We start from the raw sequence: 14,936 nt of genomic DNA, 5'->3' as shown, positions 1-14,936 counted from the left end.
AATTCTTGGAGGTGACAACGTTGAAAAGGGATTGTTGGTGTTGACTTTCACATGCTGCTGGCCTGAGGCAGGGCACACCACACTTCCTCCTAACAGCGTGACAGAAATTTCATCAATTCGCTAAGAACCATATCGTTGGTATCTAAAAATGGTTTTCATGAAATACAATTGTATTTCAAGACTTTTGTTACTGTCTGCGACTCTGTATTATTGGAGAGTTAACTCTGGGCAATGAAGATATCCAGAAGATGTTCTCAAATACCCAATGTGAATGGTAAAATTTGTTAAAGTCCAAAGATAAAGACAAGATGGAAGTCAATTGAATTATCTCAATTTTATGTCTTGTATTGTATTCTAGAGTAACATAAAAGGCCGTAATATAAATGCAAACCTGTACAGATTACCATTCCAAACTCCAACTATCCACAAATTTCTTCACCAAGCCGCTTCCAACAACATCATACCCCTCACCAATGGCACTTGTCTTCGCTGCAGTCTTGTCTGTCAAAAACACCAAACCTGTCCTTCCTGGCCTGTCATTATCGTATTTCTCTGTAAAGAAATCCAGGAGTTTGATTGTTGGATTCTTCTCTGGGTCTTTCTCGCTGTTCCGTAGCCGAGTGACCCATTCTCTTTGAGAAACTGTTTCGAAGTCGAGACCGGCTTCGCGGAGTGCGGGCAGCAAATCATTGGTCCAGTGGAACAAATGAGGATTCTGGACGTGATAAACCACCTCTAAGTCGTCTGTATCAAGGGCTGTGGTGGGGTTGGACTGGTGGTTGACTTGAGCGAGATCTAGAACTGCGCGGGCGACGACATCTACTGGGAGCCATGATGGTGTCTGTAAATCGTGTCAAAAACTGTATCAATATCTAATGATGGGGAAATTCTCACCTCTTCCAAAGCTGGCAATGCATGTATCGTCACTGCACTTCTAATCATCAAAGAAATTGCCTCTGTGCTGTTCCACAACCCGATCTTGGTGTCTCCAACAATTTGACCAACACGAAGAACTTTTGCGGTCATTCCAGTTTGCGCAGCAGCCGCTTTGATTATCGTCTCGGTGACCAGCTTTGATCTCGCATATCCCATGTTTTGTGCGTGGGAGAGATTGGAGATGTAGGTCTCCTGAATCTGAGCTGGTAGCGGGGTACCTGCTGCAGCGGAGATCGAGGAGCAGAAAAATAATTTGGCTGGCGATGGAGTCTTAATCTTGAGACACATATTCAACAGATTGAATGTCCCATTGATATGCTGTTTCTCAAAGCTTCGAACTCCCAGGTTGAAGTTCACAGCCCAGGCGCAATGAAGCACTGTCGTCAGCGAGTTCTGGAGAGTCTCGACAATCTGGCTGTCGAGTCCGAGATCTTCGCGGCTAAGATCGGATGGAAGACAGATGATCTTGCTTTTGTGGGAAATATTGTCTATTTTCTTTGCCGAGAATGTTGAAAGGACTCTGTCTTGGGCTGCGTCTGGTGAAGTGGCTCGGACTAGGCAGTAGACGGTCTTGACATTTTCGTTCGAGACTAACTGGGCAAGTACATGAGCTCCGAGCGACCCAGTAGCACCTGTGAGGATCTAATTCAGTGTTAGTAGATGAAGTACAGTACTGTCTTCTTCAGTCGCTTACAATTGTTTCTCCGTCGACAACTGCCTGCCCAGGTGTATGTGGGGTGAAGGTGGAGTACTTTTGAATGAGCTCCTGCATAATCTCAATCTCGTCTAATTGTCGGACTTCACTTCCGGTTCGAAGAGAATACAGATGATCCGCAAGAGCAGCGATGTTAGGATACTCGAAAACAACATTCTGCCCAAGTGGTTTGGATCCAAGGTCAAGCTCCCGCATGATCGAAGCCTGTGCTGCAATCGCCTGTAAGCTGTCCACGCCCATCTCAAAGAAATCGGCAGTATCACTGAGCGATTCGAGTTCCAGATGCTTCGTGAAAATGGCTTCTAAATACTTTCTGAGCTCTGGAGTCTCCAGTGCCAGACCTCCAGTGGTGTCTTCAGCACGTGGGGCTTCGAATTCTTCGTAGGCGGAATTGATGAGCGACTCAAACTTCTTGTAGAACGCTGCACGAATCATCGTTCCTTTGTCGGTGCATGGATAGTCGGCACCGACATCGAGGATTCTGACCATGTCAAGAGAAATTTGACTAAATGCCTCGACTCTGGAGTTTGCTGCTTGGACGACGCCGGAGAGTGAGTCGAGGATCTGTGCTTTGCTCATGCCTGTTGCATGCTCACTGGGGACTATGACCAGCCCGGGGAAAGCTCTGCCCACACCGAACACGCAAGCTTCTCGTACGAGTTCGCTTTGGCGCACTTGATGCTCATATGGGACAGGAAGGACCTTTTCACCGTTCACCAGTGTTACACGATCGTCTAATCGCCCCAGGTATTTCCATGCATTGTAGATGGTGGGGTGTGGACTGAAGAGATCACTGGTCTTGAACGAATTGGGTGGGTCGTCGTTGTTTGATACTACTTTCGAAGGAAGTCCGTCGAGAACCACGCATTCGAATGTATCGTTCCCTTGAGGTACCATGCTGATGAATGGTGTGGTCGCAGGTAGAGGTCGGACATAGTTCCAGGCTTTGTCCTCCACTGGTCGGAACGAGGTCATAAGTTGTCCCATCTCGGTACTGTATTTAAACAATTAGCAATCTAGTCAAAAGTATGCAAATCATTCAACGTACGCTCCATAGTGCCCGACAAGATAGACACCTTTATTGACGAGTTCATCACCCAGATCATCAGGACAGCTGCTGCCACCGAACAATACCAATTTGCAGTCCTTGAGTGCCTGAATCCCTCGCTCAGACTCGGCCAATAATTTCAGTGCGTACGGGACGCCATGGAAACTTTCCGGCTTTACAGCTGCCATCGCTTCAATGAGGTTAGTCCCAGATAAGGGCAGGTTGGCATTGAACATGGCGAGTTCCTTGCCAGAATAGATCGCGCGGAAAAATGAGGAGAGCCCATGATTATGGTACAATGGTAGAGTAAGAAATGCACGGAATCCGAAACTGCTGGAGTAGTTGGAGAGGCATGCTTCGTGGGTTTGGAAAATCGGTTTGGGGTAACCTGTCGAGCCAGACGAGTGAATGATAAAAGCGGTCTTGCGAGACTGATCTGAGCTACCAATTCTTCTTGGGAAGCGAGGAACTGTTGCATTTCGGATATCATAGTCTGACTGGGATAGCAGTGGGTAGCTTGTGATATCTAACTCTGATCGGATGTTGGTAACTGCTTTGCTAAGATTGTCGGAGCTGACAATACGCCGACAATTTGTTCCTTTGAGTAGGTGGACATATGCTTCCGTAGCGAGGCGGTTGGAGAGTAATAGAACAGCGAAACCTAGGCGCGACAGGGCGAAAATGGAAGCAACATAGTCCAGATTTGAAGGCGCCAGCAGAGCAATGACCTCCGTTTTTGAACCCGAGCCCTGCAAATATGTTCAGAATTTATGAGACTGATTGAATGGGACCACATACTTGAGGGATTAAGCCCAAAGATGCAAACTTCCTGGCTCCATGGTCGGCAAAGCGATCCAGATCTTTCGCTGTGTAGTGAATATAGTCTGCTCGACTCCGTGCTGTCGCAGGATACGCCACTAACGGAACATCGGGAATCGTCTGACTTCTGTTATATAGCAGGTCATCGACTGTATAGAGAGATCGCACAGTGACGCCGATAGGGGCATCAAGTTTATCCAGTGTTGTGGTGCCGACAGATCGAACTGTTGTTGTGACCGTGGCAGACATGATGATGCGATTTTGCGGCAAACAGAAATCAGAGAGTGAGGCTCAAATGCTGGGGGCTGGATGAATCTTCAAAAGAGAATGCCATGCATAAAATAACGAGGTCTAAGGAGGGGCAATGTACATGTATCCGCGTTCATTAAGTTCCAGAGTCGGAGGCCATTGTTCCAGGCATATTGCGGAACAATTGGTGGGTGATTCCACGGTGTACCGGGTGGCGAATGATTCCGGAAAAGCAAAACCCAGCCCGGAAAACGTATTTCGTCGCTCAGGGCCATGAATCCTGGAAACCCGGAGCTTTCGGCAACGGACCGAATTCATGATTGTAGAATGGAGGAATCATAATATCCTGAGGCCGCGCTCCTGTTACGTGTGATACCACCACTACGAATCCAAACCCCGTGACCTGATCTCGCTTCCACACCATGTCAACAAGACATTTCTTTCACGACTCCGAGGCCTTAGTGCTGGATTGTCTTGAGAGTCTGACTCTCACCAACACGTTTCTTGGTTTTGACAGAGCGAATAAATGTAAATATTTTACAACCGAAACTGCGCCGAGCCCAAAGTTGGTCCAGACTAAGATGTGACTTTTAGCTGTCTTCTACACCGGGCACGATTCCTCGAAAAACGTCGCACTTATATCCGGGGGAGGTGCAGGACACGAGCCAGCACACGCAGGCTACGTGGGAGAAGGTCTCTTGACAGCAGCTGTTTCCGGCTCGATATTCGCGTCGCCAAATGTATCGCAGATTGTCAACACCATATCTCGAGTCGGCGGAGAGGCTGGAACAATTCTGATAATAAAGAACTATACAGGAGACGTATTCCACTTTCATCTTGCAGCTGAGAAGGCTCGAGCGAACTATGGTCTGAAGGTCGAGATAATAGTTGTCGGAGACGATGTCTCGGTTGGACGTCAGAAGAGTGGCAAGGTTGGACGAAGAGGGCTGGCTGGGACTGTGCTAGTACATAAGATTCTGGGTGCCATGAGCAAGGACCCAAATGCCTCTCTGGAAAAGTTGGCTAGTATGGGGCGACTAGTTGCCTCGAACCTAGTTACTGTTGGAGCATCTTTAGGACATGTGCATGTTCCGGGTCGTGCAGTGTCTGATCCCACCACTGCCCCTCCTGACCAAATTGAGCTCGGTATGGGCATCCACAACGAATCCGGCAGTCGGATTCTCAACCCACCACCTAATGCGAAGACCCTTATCGACATGATGCTCGACCAATTATTGAGCACCACGGACGCCGACAGATCGTATGTCAACATGAGCGATGCAGAAGAAATTGTCCTGCTCATCAATAATCTTGGTGGCATCTCAGTGCTGGAACTGGGCGGCATCACAAAAGCTGTTGTCTCAGCCCTTGGTGAGCACTTCACATTTCCGTCCCCTTCAAGAGTCTTGCTGACGGATGTACTAGAGAGTCTGAAATTCACACTGTCGAGAGTACTTTCTGGGACCTTCATGAGTAGTCTTGATGGCCCAGGTTTCAGCATTACACTTCTGAAGGCCAACTCGGAAATGCTGAAGTACCTCGATGCACCTTCCAATGCTGTTGGATGGCCTTCAACGGAAGGTCTTCTGTCCTTGAAGCGAGACAAGTCGTTACAAGTAGACCAAGCATCTCAACATTCTGTATCAGATGTTCAAGGATCCCACGACGGTGCCAAGAGTAAGTTCTCTCCGAGCTCTGTTCCGAAGTTGTATTGACACAGCTTGCAGTGAACGTACAGGAATTCAAGTCTCGAGTAATAAAAGCCTGTAAGAATCTCATCGATTCAGAAGCTCGGATAACTGAAGCCGATACCATCGTCGGCGACGGTGATTGCGGAATCACGCTTGCTCGCGGAGCAAAAGCAGTTCTGGCTTACATTGATAAATCCGAGTTGAGCCCAATTGCCGCCTCAACACTTCTGGGCATCTCAAATGTCATCGAAGAAAGTATGGACGGTACATCTGGAGCACTGTACAGCATCTTCTTCAATGCCCTTGCATCCGCCCTTCGATCCCTTTCAACAAACAGTGAACTCGGCTCCTCTGAGTGGGGCGTGGTAGCTAGTAGCGCTTTGTCTAAGTTGCAAGCTGCTACACCCGCAAGACAAGGTGATCGGACCTTGATGGATGCTCTGGAACCATTCATCGTAAGTTTCGAGGCTGGAGAAGGGGCAGAAGTCGCCTTGCAGAAAGCCAAGAAGGGGGTCGAGGCTACGAAAGGAATGCAAGCAGCCTTTGGAAGAGCTGTATATGTTGAAGAAAGTGCGTGGAGCCAGGTGCCTGATCCTGGTGCGGAAGGTATCTTGTGTGTTTTAGAGGGACTCGTGGAAAAGTCATGAGAGGTCTGTTGCACAAATTGAACGAGAGCATTATATTTCCCATTTATTCAGAGTGCAGTGATATGTTGCAATAGAAGGTAAATATATGTAGAAGACACTGTAGACCGAGATCCAATAGACATCATATGCCGACATTACCAGGAAAGGTGTTGTCCAGAGTTCCTTCCCACATACCACCTTGATCGCCCATCGAGAGGAAGTCCAAGCCTCCCATCCCAGCATTTACCTTGTAAAGATTAGAAACTGGCAGTATGAAAGACTTGGAGTGATTCTAGTGCTTACCAATGAGTCAAACTCTCCCCAGCTGGTCAACTCCGCCATCAGACTTGAAGGTGTGGTAGAATTTTGTCCTTCTCCAGGACCACCACCTTCATGATCATGGGCGTAGGCATTTGTCGCTAGGTCGAAATCAGACGTGCGCCTATCATTGCTAGGATGGGATTGCTGATATCCGTCGATTACTGCTGTCGGGAAAATTTGTCCAACTTGGGGCATTGAGTTCATCCGAAGTGCTTGATTATTGGTGTCTCGGGTCGTTTCCGTTTGTTTGACAGCTTCGAGGCGTAACTCCTCAAGAACCACGCTGTATCGCTCAGCTAAAGACTCATGTCCGGCCATTGCTGAGATTTGGCGTTGGCATTTCTCTGCAGCTTCAAAGTATGCACGGTATTTTTCTCTGGGCGAATTACGTTGTTGGATCGTGTAGATATACAGGATAACGACGGCACAAAAAGCAAAGTAGTGTGTAAACTTCGGCATGTTAGTATTTTGACGATAGTTTTGGGGAAGTTTCTTACCCAAAATCCACGGAATACCTGCTTGGACTCGTGCAATTCATCCACGATCAAGGCAACATTCATGGCTGCGTTGAGGCACTCGGAGACATTCTTATCCCTGGGAAAATCAGCAGTGGCCGGTCAAAAGTAAACGATATAGTCAAAATGTTTGAAATGTTCGAAGATCTGAGAATGGGTTTCCTACATATCTGGTGATCCAGGTGCTCCACGGAGACGATTGTTCCGGCTATTGAGACTGGCAAAATTACTGAGGAGGAAGGGACGATAGACAAGAATAAGTGCGTGGTAGTATGCCAAATTCAGGACATTCCGTTGTCGCTGGAAAAGAGGAATCAACAGCGAAGTATCGACGGAGTCTCCGTTCAAGAACCGGGCAAGGCCTTTTCTCCAATTGGATAACTCCTCCGCGTACTTCGCTGTAAGATTGACTCGATCTGGAAGAGACGGTGCTCGGATAGCATATAAATCTCGCAGGATGGGGCTTATGATCTTCGACAATCTGGAAGAAATAAGTCAGCAGAATAAAGAACAGTTCCCCACGGGAATGTCATGAGGTATGAATATGACTTCAAGATGGACCGAAGGTTTTACGGTGTGAGAACGTACGTATTGTGGGCTACAGAAGCTGCCATGATGGCCTGTCCCTTGGATTTATGAGGCTGGATACTCTGCGCCGTAATATCTGCATCGTCTACGCAAGTCGGAAGTTCCTGTCATGACATCAGACCATATAATCTCAGAGTGATACACCACCTCGGAGAAATGCCTACCTGATCAATGTCATCATCATGAAACGTCCTCGGTCTCCCCAACGCAGCGCTGAGGTAGTTATCCAACCCGTATGCGCACCAAAAGACTCGTTTCCTGCACTCAAAATCGATAAGATCGGATCCATTGGACGTCTCCAAACGTCGTTTCCGGTGGATTCCAATTGCTAGAATCAACCGGGCTGTTGTACCGAACAGGCTCCAACAATGGTTGACCCTGGATCGAGAGAGGAGATAGAAGCACTGGCAAAGTCTGGCTTGGACGCTCGTCAGACGAATTTCTCCAGTTTCCGAAGACAGTTGTTGATCGGCTGCTTGGAAATATCTGGCACTGTGTGTTGTTAGCGATGAATTCGAAAGGGCGGCTAAAGTCCAGAGAAGATTCTCTTACCTAGTATCAACACCATTCTGACTGGCATCGTCATGCATATGCTCCTTTGCGTGAGCAAAAACCATAAACAACAACGCTATCCTCTCCTTAGCACCATCCTTCTGTATCATTACCCCTAAATTATCATAAAACTCCTCGAGCCAAGACTCAACCGTCGGTCTATGAAGGAAGCGATGTGTAGCGACAGCGAAATCGAAATATCTTGCAACGAGTATCTCTGCGTCTGCCTTTGGCGGCAGCAGAAAGAACGAGGGGTCATATTTCGGTAAAGGGGCATCACCAAATGTGAATATTGATGACTTGTGAGAGAATGACACTTTTTGATGGAGTTTCTTTTGTACCCGTAATAGGAAAGAGACTCCTGAGGAAGGGCCTACAAAGTGGCCCTGCAAGTCAGTCCTATCCAATGAAGTCAGCTAATTGCTACTAGAGGACCAATTGGCTTGCTTTGGGGGTCTAGGCTGGCAGGTTCAAGATAAGCTGCTCCGAGATCACTAGGGTAATACGTGACGTTGACTGGAAGAGATGACTTACTGAGGGGGCTCTGGAGAGTTCCTCGATGACTGCACCCTAGACTCTACTCGATCCACATGAAGTAACTGAGGCATGCCTGACTGGATGTTATGTAATGCAGGACCCCCGTCGGTGGAATCGTGATTGGAGTTCACCTGAGCCGGAACTTTAGAGACACCCGAGTCGGTGTAACTCAAGCCATCTTCTGGGAGCACAGATGGAGGTCGCCCACGCGTGTAAGCGGCCGTAAACTGGAACCCTGAAGTTAGTATTGCTATTTACGAACCTGTAATTGTGATAGACTTGACTTAAGGCATTGGTGGGGATTACACTATTGTAAGTAAGGAGCAGGGATGAACAAGAAAAAAGTATACCGACCTCGCAAACCAAGCCAGAAGTGGTACACAGGATACAAGGAAGCCTTCCACTACACCTAGTCTTCTTCCTTTGAGATGATCAGCCTTGTCTATCAAGTTTAGAAACCGTGCTCAATGTCATCAGCATGTCATAGCACTTTGGGCACAGCACAGTGAAGCCCCCAAAGCAAGTCTGATCCGCGACACGTACAAGAAACAATCACGCAGTTACGGCTATGATGCTATAATTAGTTCATTCTCACCTCTTGCATCTGTCACAGGCCCGGCTGACACGAGTGCGTTCAGCATCTGCCCTTTTCCGCTTCTTCACTTGCGAGGGACTGTGGTCACCATTGTCGGTCGGAGATAGGAGTTCGCTTGCCGGATGGTGGTCAGTCATGCTGTTGATGTGGGGGCGAAATTTATGATTCAAGATCTCAGGTTCATCCGGTTGGCATGTATCCGAAGACGATGGTACGATTGAAGACGTGGTTGAGATGGCACATTTGAAATGCTGGGGAAGCGGGGTATAGCCGTCGGATATCTCGGAAAACATTCGAGGTCTCCGTGGGGTGAAAGATTATTCCGCCAGTCAAGAGGCAAAGTTGGCGTTAAATGTGGGGTTGTTTGATTCCTCGGTCTGACCATTCGGCTATGCTCGCATAGACCATGATTAGTCGCTAAGAGAGAAGGGGGTTTCTTGTGAAGCCAAACAGTCCTATTGTTTTATTGCTACGAATCCAGTAAATCGCGTTCTACCACTCCCTCAGCTCTCCTCCAGGTCCCGTGAAAGTAGGACTAACCCAAGGCGCTGCCTCCTTAGAAAGCCTCTTCACCTGTTCTTCATCAATTTCAATCCCAAGACCTGGCCCTTGCATCAATTTAATGTACCCTCCCTCCACATTCCATACTTCTGGATTGTGCGTGTAGCTCGTGAGATCTTGACTCCCGGCATTATAATGTATTCCAAGACTCATTTCTTGAATCACAAAATTCGCAGCAGTAGCTGCGACTTGCACATTTGCTGCCAAAGCGATTGGTCCGAGCGGACAATGAGGGGCAATGGCAACGTCGTAGGTCTCTGCCAAAGCTGCAATGCGGCGGATTTCTGAGATGCCTCCACAATGACTGATATCAGGCTGTAAAATGTCGACTGCACCTGCCTCGAGAAATGGGCGGACATCCCATCGTGAATGTAATCGCTCCCCGAGTGCAATTGGTGTGCCCACTAAGCGAGACAGGCCCTTGATTCCGTTGATATGTTCGGAAAGCAAAGGTTCTTCGATAAACATAGGGCGGTATGGTTCAAGAGCTTTGGCAAGCTGTTTGGCCATTGGCTTGTGAACACGACCGTGAAAATCGATTCCTGCGTCCATGCCAATGGCTTTGACTGCCTTGAGTCGCTCAACACAATCGTCGAGAGCAGCTGGAGAGTCGAGCCATCCAAGATCTTCAGTCCCATTCATTTTGATAGCCGTAAATCCCTGGTCTTTTCGTGCTTGTCTAGTCTTGTCAGTTCTATACCTCAAAACATCTGGTAAAGTCTTACGCTTGATTCGCGACATCTGATGGTCGATCCCCGCCAATCCATGCATAGACCTTGATCTTGTCTCGTACTTTCCCTCCTAACAGCTCATAGATAGGTACACCAAGTCTTCGGGCTACAAAAAGTGTGAGCTGTGGGCTTTTCAAAATCCCCAGGAAAGCGGAAGTACCTTTCAGATCCCATAGTGCAATGTCGATTCCAGCGAGCGCACTCATGAGAACCGGTCCGCCTCGGTAGAATCCACCCCGCCACCCAATCTGCCATATCTGTTCGATATCACTGAAAAGGCATCAACGAGAATCTAACTTAATAAATAAAAGATACCTACTTGGCTTCTAAACCTGTAAATCGATCGATATAAGCATCTAAACATCCTTCCACGGCTTGAGTATGCCCTTCCAGCGACGCCTCACCCCACCCAACATTCCCCGCTTCATCCGTGATTTTGACGAAGAGCCATCTTGGAGGCACTCGAAAGTATTCAATTTGTGCAATCTTAGGCATCTTGATGTAAAAAATTAATCAGAGGATGTGTTGAGGCTGGATATGTCGTTGATCCTCGAATGAACTTCTTGTATATGCTCGGCTGGCCAGGCCATTAAACCATGCCGTCAGGTGATTCTGGGGCCGGGCCGCGGGAGCGGAAAACTATATCGGAAGCTGCTTTACACCACGGAAGCTAGTGGAGCATCCGATAAACCAGATTTGACACAAATGTTGTTGTTATCCATGCCTGTGACGTGTGGGGATTGAGAAGCTTACCACCGAACAATATTATTGTTGACCAGTTCCTGACCTGCTAGGAAATTACCAGGAAAAGACTAAAAGCTCATCTATCAGGTCACGATACAGCGCACAAATCATTTTGCCGCTCGAATATAGAAGAATTGTCTAGAGTCAGATTTCATTTTGATGCTACAAATGTTCCTACGACGCAATGTTGACTTTCTGTCACACCTCGCTTACACAAGAAAGGGGCTGGTTCTCGCTAAAGTGACATATCCACATGCATCTCAACCCTGCTTCAACTTCCTCTGGGCCGCCTTCCAATCCTCAACACTCTTCTTGAGACTCTCCTCACTGACCTCATCGAAGATATCTACGCCCAAACGAGCTGGGAAGTTATATCTGTGGTGCTTGTCCAGAGCGATGATTTTGTCAAACACATCCTGGGGAAGTTCAAAGTCTAGGAATGACGGGTCAGCTTGAGCGTAAAACAGGTATAGCTACTGTCATTTACCTTGGAAGTTGTCCTTGATACGACTTGCAGTCACACTCTTTGGAAGCACGACCGTCCCTCGCTGAACAGCCCAGCTGATGAGCAATTGAGCGGGCTCCTTTCCCAATTCTTTGGCGAGGCTGATGACTGTTGGGTCATCTACAGCTCGTGGAAGATTGTAGATGTTGTTCCCGAGCGGACTATAAGCTGCGGCAACGATGTTCTGCCATTCTGTCAGACGCTGGGAATAGATGGTATCTCGGTCACATGACTTACATTGTCCTTCATCCATTGCAGAAGTTTTGGTTGTTGCAGATATGCGTGTGCCTCGATTTGATTCACTGCTGGAGGAATATTTGCACTACTCGAATGTCAGAATCTGAGAAGTTCATGTCAATCTTCCTGTCAAGTTTCCGACTTACCTTTTCAGAAGGGATTCCATTTTCGCCTGAGTGAAATTGCTCACCCCAATACTCCATGCCTTCCCCTTCTTCACAAGCGCCTCCATTGCTCTCCACGTGTCAATGATTGGCACGTCAATGACTGCGATCTGCTCTGTGGCTGGATCTACAGGAAATCTCTCGGAAGATTTGGGAAACGCTACCGGCCAGTGGATCTAGGTTCATAAGCTTCATGAACACAAGAAATCGGATGAGAAATAAATACCAGGTACAGATCAACATAATCAGTTTGAAGATCCTTCAACGTTGTGTCGAGAGCTGCCTCAACATCTTCAGGCTTATGATCCGTATTCCATAATTTTCCAGTGATCTATTTTCCCGTCAGATCATCACTTCTAAGTTTGAATCACGAAACCACTCACGAATATGTCTTTTCTGTCAACTCCCGAAGCCTTGATGCCCTCTCCTACTTCAGTCTCGTTTCCATACACAGCCGCGGCATCAATATGCCTATAGCCAATTTCTAAAGCAGATTTTACAGCTTCTTTGACCTCATTTGGTCCTGATTGCTGTCGGAATATTAGTTTCCGTTGGTGGTATCGACTTAATGTCTTTTGCCAAGTCACTTACCCAGGTACCGAGACCTACGGCGGGGATGCTGTATCCAGAGTTTAGCTTGAAAGAGCGGTTGAGTGCCATGATTTCGTATGTTGCAGAGGTTTCAATATGAAAATTCTCAAGCTCACTTGCAATATCTTTTTCAAAATAGATATTTTAGAAGAGGTGAACATAAACATCCAGGCACTACTTAGCTAAAAGTCATGTGCTTGGTGGGGTGAACTTGGCGCGGGGGCTCATCCTTTTCCGCCGGCAGCCGGAAGCTGGCTGGCTGGGGAGTTTCAAGAATGCCTACGAAAACTGCTCTAGATCCCATTGGTTCATAATTCATACAAGATGACACTACAGAGAAAACATGACAAAGATGTGGCGGCTCCGAACGCGGAATACCTTTTCCGGTAACCATAACCATCGAGAGTGGGGGATTCGGCTCACATTGTCCCGGATGCATTATCACGCGATGAAAACAACAGACACTCACTCATAAGCAACCAAATCAGGTTCCAAGCCAACTCAAAATCTTCAAATAAACAACATTGAAAATTCTCCGGCGCAGATTCATATACCCTTCTTCAATATGACCGCCTCAGCCTCCCTCCCCCCACCAGACGGCGTCTTCGTCCCCGTCCCAACATTCTTCAAGCCCTCCTCACCATCCACAATCCAAGCCCCCATCGACGTCGAGACCCAAACAAAGCACAGCATCCACCTCGCCAAAAACGGAATTCGAGGTCTCGTTCTCCTGGGCAGTACAGGCGAAGCCATCCATCTATCTCGAACAGAGCGCTTCGATTTGATTTCTGGCGTTCGCAAGGGACTTACAGAAGCGGGGTTCCCAGATTACCCCATTATTGCAGGCGTTCTGATCAATTCCGTCGAAGAGGCGCTGGAATGGCTGGAAGATGCGAAGAAAGCCGGTGCGCAGTGGGGACTTGTGCTTGCTCCTGGGTATTTCGGGGGAGCTGCGAATCAGGAGAATTTGAGAGAGTGGTATACGCTCGTTGCTGACAAGAGCCCGATTCCAATTATGATGTAAGTCAGGTGCCAAATTGCTTTCTTCTTCTTCTTGTATTGCGAGGCGTGTTACTGATATTTTGGAAAGATATAACTATCCTGGTGTAACCAACAACATCACAGTCAGCTTGGAAACATACACCAAGCTTGCTGCTCACCCAAATATCGTCGGTTGCAAAATGTCACATGGCAATGTCTCCCACCACTTGCAAGTATCACTAGATCCTGAGATCGATCACAGCAAATTCCGTGTTTACAGTGGCTTCGGGCAGCAACTCGGACCAATCGTATTCTTTGGAGCCGCGGGTGTCATCGACGGCCTCGCAGCTATCTATCCCGGCACGGTAGCGCACCTTTTCGAACTCGCAGCAAAACGTCCAATCGAGCCTGAAACCCTGTTGGAAATTCAAAGACTGCAATTTGCGGTCAGTCGAGCGGAGGAGTTCGTTGGAAAGTGGGGTATTGTTGGTATCAAGGAGGCTGTCTATCGTGTGCTAGGTATGGGTACTTTGGAAGGTGGGAGATTACCTTTGAAAGGAAGCTTGCCAAAGGGAGAGTGGGACTCTTGGAACGTGGCTACCAATGCTATGAGTACTCTTGAGGCGAAGCTAGGTAAATAGATCAATGTAGAGTCTGATCGGCTATAGAACTCTGGTCAATAGATGACTGAGTCACTGAGTCATCCGGGCACTATTTACTAAGACTTTTCACAAACGTGAAGTGGTGATCAAACTTTAAATGGGTGTGAGCATTGCGAGATATACCAGGTGCCACAAGCGAGACCTGAATACCAGAGTATCAACAAATCCAACAATTATTAGACTTTCACCTTATATTCTTACGATTCCAAGTAAATATTCGCTAAATGATGGTCTAGCTATTTGATGACTTTTTGTTGCACATCGCACCTTTATTTACTTTCACAACTGCCCCTAAGCGGTCGAGGTCGCAGTCCCGGGAAGCACTTTGCTCCCCTTGCACACACGTTGCGAGTTGCAGACCAAGACGATATGGATCACATACCCGGATAGCCAGAATAAGCTTGCCATCAGTCCCGCAGCCGCGTACAGAGTGAGTGCCAAGGAATTCCAAAGGATCCAAGGAATGAAGATGCGAACCGTCGAGGTCCACGACTGTTATTTTCAGCGATTGTAGCATTGACTTATCTTCATTTGCAGTAAAATTTGTACACGCAGGAATATTTCCTTG

At 47.7% G+C, this 14,936-nt stretch overlaps 6 protein-coding genes across 7 annotated transcripts; 2 read left to right on the top strand and 4 right to left on the bottom strand.

Annotated features, from left to right (window-relative positions):
- Nucleotides 1–124: 124 nt before the first annotated feature.
- ONS95_007521 (uncharacterized protein) lies at nucleotides 125–4,081 on the bottom strand. Of its 2 annotated transcripts, XM_058501034.1 has the most exons (5): nucleotides 3,498–4,081; nucleotides 2,700–3,448; nucleotides 1,631–2,645; nucleotides 895–1,578; nucleotides 125–841 (listed from the first exon to the last, which is right to left on the bottom strand). In XM_058501034.1, the coding sequence occupies exons 1-5, from the start codon at nucleotides 3,765–3,767 to the stop codon at nucleotides 401–403; spliced, it is 3,159 nt and encodes a 1,052-aa protein (XP_058362351.1). In that variant the 5' UTR covers nucleotides 3,768–4,081; the 3' UTR covers nucleotides 125–400. The 2 variants fall into 2 exon arrangements, with proteins under 2 accessions (XP_058362351.1, XP_058362352.1); XM_058501035.1 differs by having other exon boundaries at nucleotides 316–841; nucleotides 2,700–4,081.
- Nucleotides 4,082–4,169: 88 nt separating this feature from the next.
- On the top strand, nucleotides 4,170–6,105 carry ONS95_007520 (uncharacterized protein; the record flags this gene model as incomplete). The annotated part of the gene is made up of 4 exons (XM_058501033.1): nucleotides 4,170–4,295; nucleotides 4,362–5,138; nucleotides 5,193–5,444; nucleotides 5,495–6,105. The coding sequence occupies exons 1-4, from the start codon at nucleotides 4,190–4,192 to the stop codon at nucleotides 6,103–6,105; spliced, it is 1,746 nt and encodes a 581-aa protein (XP_058362350.1). The 5' UTR covers nucleotides 4,170–4,189.
- On the bottom strand, nucleotides 5,637–9,464 carry ONS95_007519 (uncharacterized protein). The gene is made up of 10 exons (XM_058501032.1): nucleotides 9,193–9,464; nucleotides 8,952–9,018; nucleotides 8,595–8,824; nucleotides 8,061–8,459; nucleotides 7,673–8,000; nucleotides 7,509–7,612; nucleotides 7,087–7,401; nucleotides 6,903–6,999; nucleotides 6,388–6,855; nucleotides 5,637–6,331 (listed from the first exon to the last, which is right to left on the bottom strand). Exons 1-10 carry the CDS (start codon nucleotides 9,327–9,329, stop codon nucleotides 6,227–6,229), a joined length of 2,250 nt encoding a protein of 749 aa, XP_058362349.1. The 5' UTR covers nucleotides 9,330–9,464; the 3' UTR covers nucleotides 5,637–6,226.
- Nucleotides 9,465–9,632: 168 nt separating this feature from the next.
- ONS95_007518 (uncharacterized protein) lies at nucleotides 9,633–11,028 on the bottom strand. Its single transcript, XM_058501031.1, has 4 exons — nucleotides 10,804–11,028; nucleotides 10,645–10,754; nucleotides 10,479–10,590; nucleotides 9,633–10,432 (listed from the first exon to the last, which is right to left on the bottom strand). The coding sequence occupies exons 1-4, from the start codon at nucleotides 10,977–10,979 to the stop codon at nucleotides 9,685–9,687; spliced, it is 1,146 nt and encodes a 381-aa protein (XP_058362348.1). The 5' UTR covers nucleotides 10,980–11,028; the 3' UTR covers nucleotides 9,633–9,684.
- A 460-nt stretch (nucleotides 11,029–11,488) lies between these two features.
- On the bottom strand, nucleotides 11,489–12,794 carry ONS95_007517 (uncharacterized protein; the record flags this gene model as incomplete). The annotated part of the gene is made up of 7 exons (XM_058501030.1): nucleotides 11,489–11,661; nucleotides 11,716–11,917; nucleotides 11,971–12,055; nucleotides 12,117–12,310; nucleotides 12,361–12,465; nucleotides 12,518–12,664; nucleotides 12,726–12,794. 7 exons carry the CDS (start codon nucleotides 12,792–12,794, stop codon nucleotides 11,489–11,491), a joined length of 975 nt encoding a protein of 324 aa, XP_058362347.1.
- A 496-nt stretch (nucleotides 12,795–13,290) lies between these two features.
- Nucleotides 13,291–14,347, top strand: ONS95_007516 (uncharacterized protein; the record flags this gene model as incomplete). Its single annotated transcript, XM_058501029.1, has 2 exons — nucleotides 13,291–13,745; nucleotides 13,816–14,347. 2 exons carry the CDS (start codon nucleotides 13,291–13,293, stop codon nucleotides 14,345–14,347), a joined length of 987 nt encoding a protein of 328 aa, XP_058362346.1.
- Nucleotides 14,348–14,936: the final 589 nt, after the last annotated feature.

This window comes from Cadophora gregata, assembly GCF_030347475.1.
Source record: "Cadophora gregata isolate MNR1 chromosome Unknown scaffold_2, whole genome shotgun sequence".
NCBI lineage: Eukaryota > Fungi > Ascomycota > Leotiomycetes > Helotiales > Ploettnerulaceae > Cadophora > Cadophora gregata.
Note: the sequence above shows the minus strand (reverse complement) of the source record. Positions and strands in the feature narration are given on the sequence as shown.

Coding starts and splice junctions, on each gene's coding strand:
- ONS95_007521 (XM_058501034.1), bottom strand. CDS start 3,767: ATGTCTGCCACGGTCACAACAACAGTTCGATCTGTCGGCACCACAACA. Junction 2,646..2,699: donor CTTGTCGGGCACTATGGAGC/GTACGTTGAATG, acceptor GTTTAAATACAG/TACCGAGATGGGACAACTTA. Junction 842..894: donor CATTGCCAGCTTTGGAAGAG/GTGAGAATTTCC, acceptor CACGATTTACAG/ACACCATCATGGCTCCCAGT.
- ONS95_007519 (XM_058501032.1), bottom strand. CDS start 9,329: ATGACTGACCACCATCCGGCAAGCGAACTCCTATCTCCGACCGACAAT. Junction 8,825..8,951: donor CTTCTGGCTTGGTTTGCGAG/GTCGGTATACTT, acceptor TCAGGGTTCCAG/TTTACGGCCGCTTACACGCG. Junction 8,001..8,060: donor CAGAATGGTGTTGATACTAG/GTAAGAGAATCT, acceptor AACAACACACAG/TGCCAGATATTTCCAAGCAG.
- ONS95_007518 (XM_058501031.1), bottom strand. CDS start 10,979: ATGCCTAAGATTGCACAAATTGAATACTTTCGAGTGCCTCCAAGATGG. Junction 10,755..10,803: donor TTTACAGGTTTAGAAGCCAA/GTAGGTATCTTT, acceptor ATGCCTTTTCAG/TGATATCGAACAGATATGGC. Junction 10,591..10,644: donor TGCACTATGGGATCTGAAAG/GTACTTCCGCTT, acceptor CACTTTTTGTAG/CCCGAAGACTTGGTGTACCT.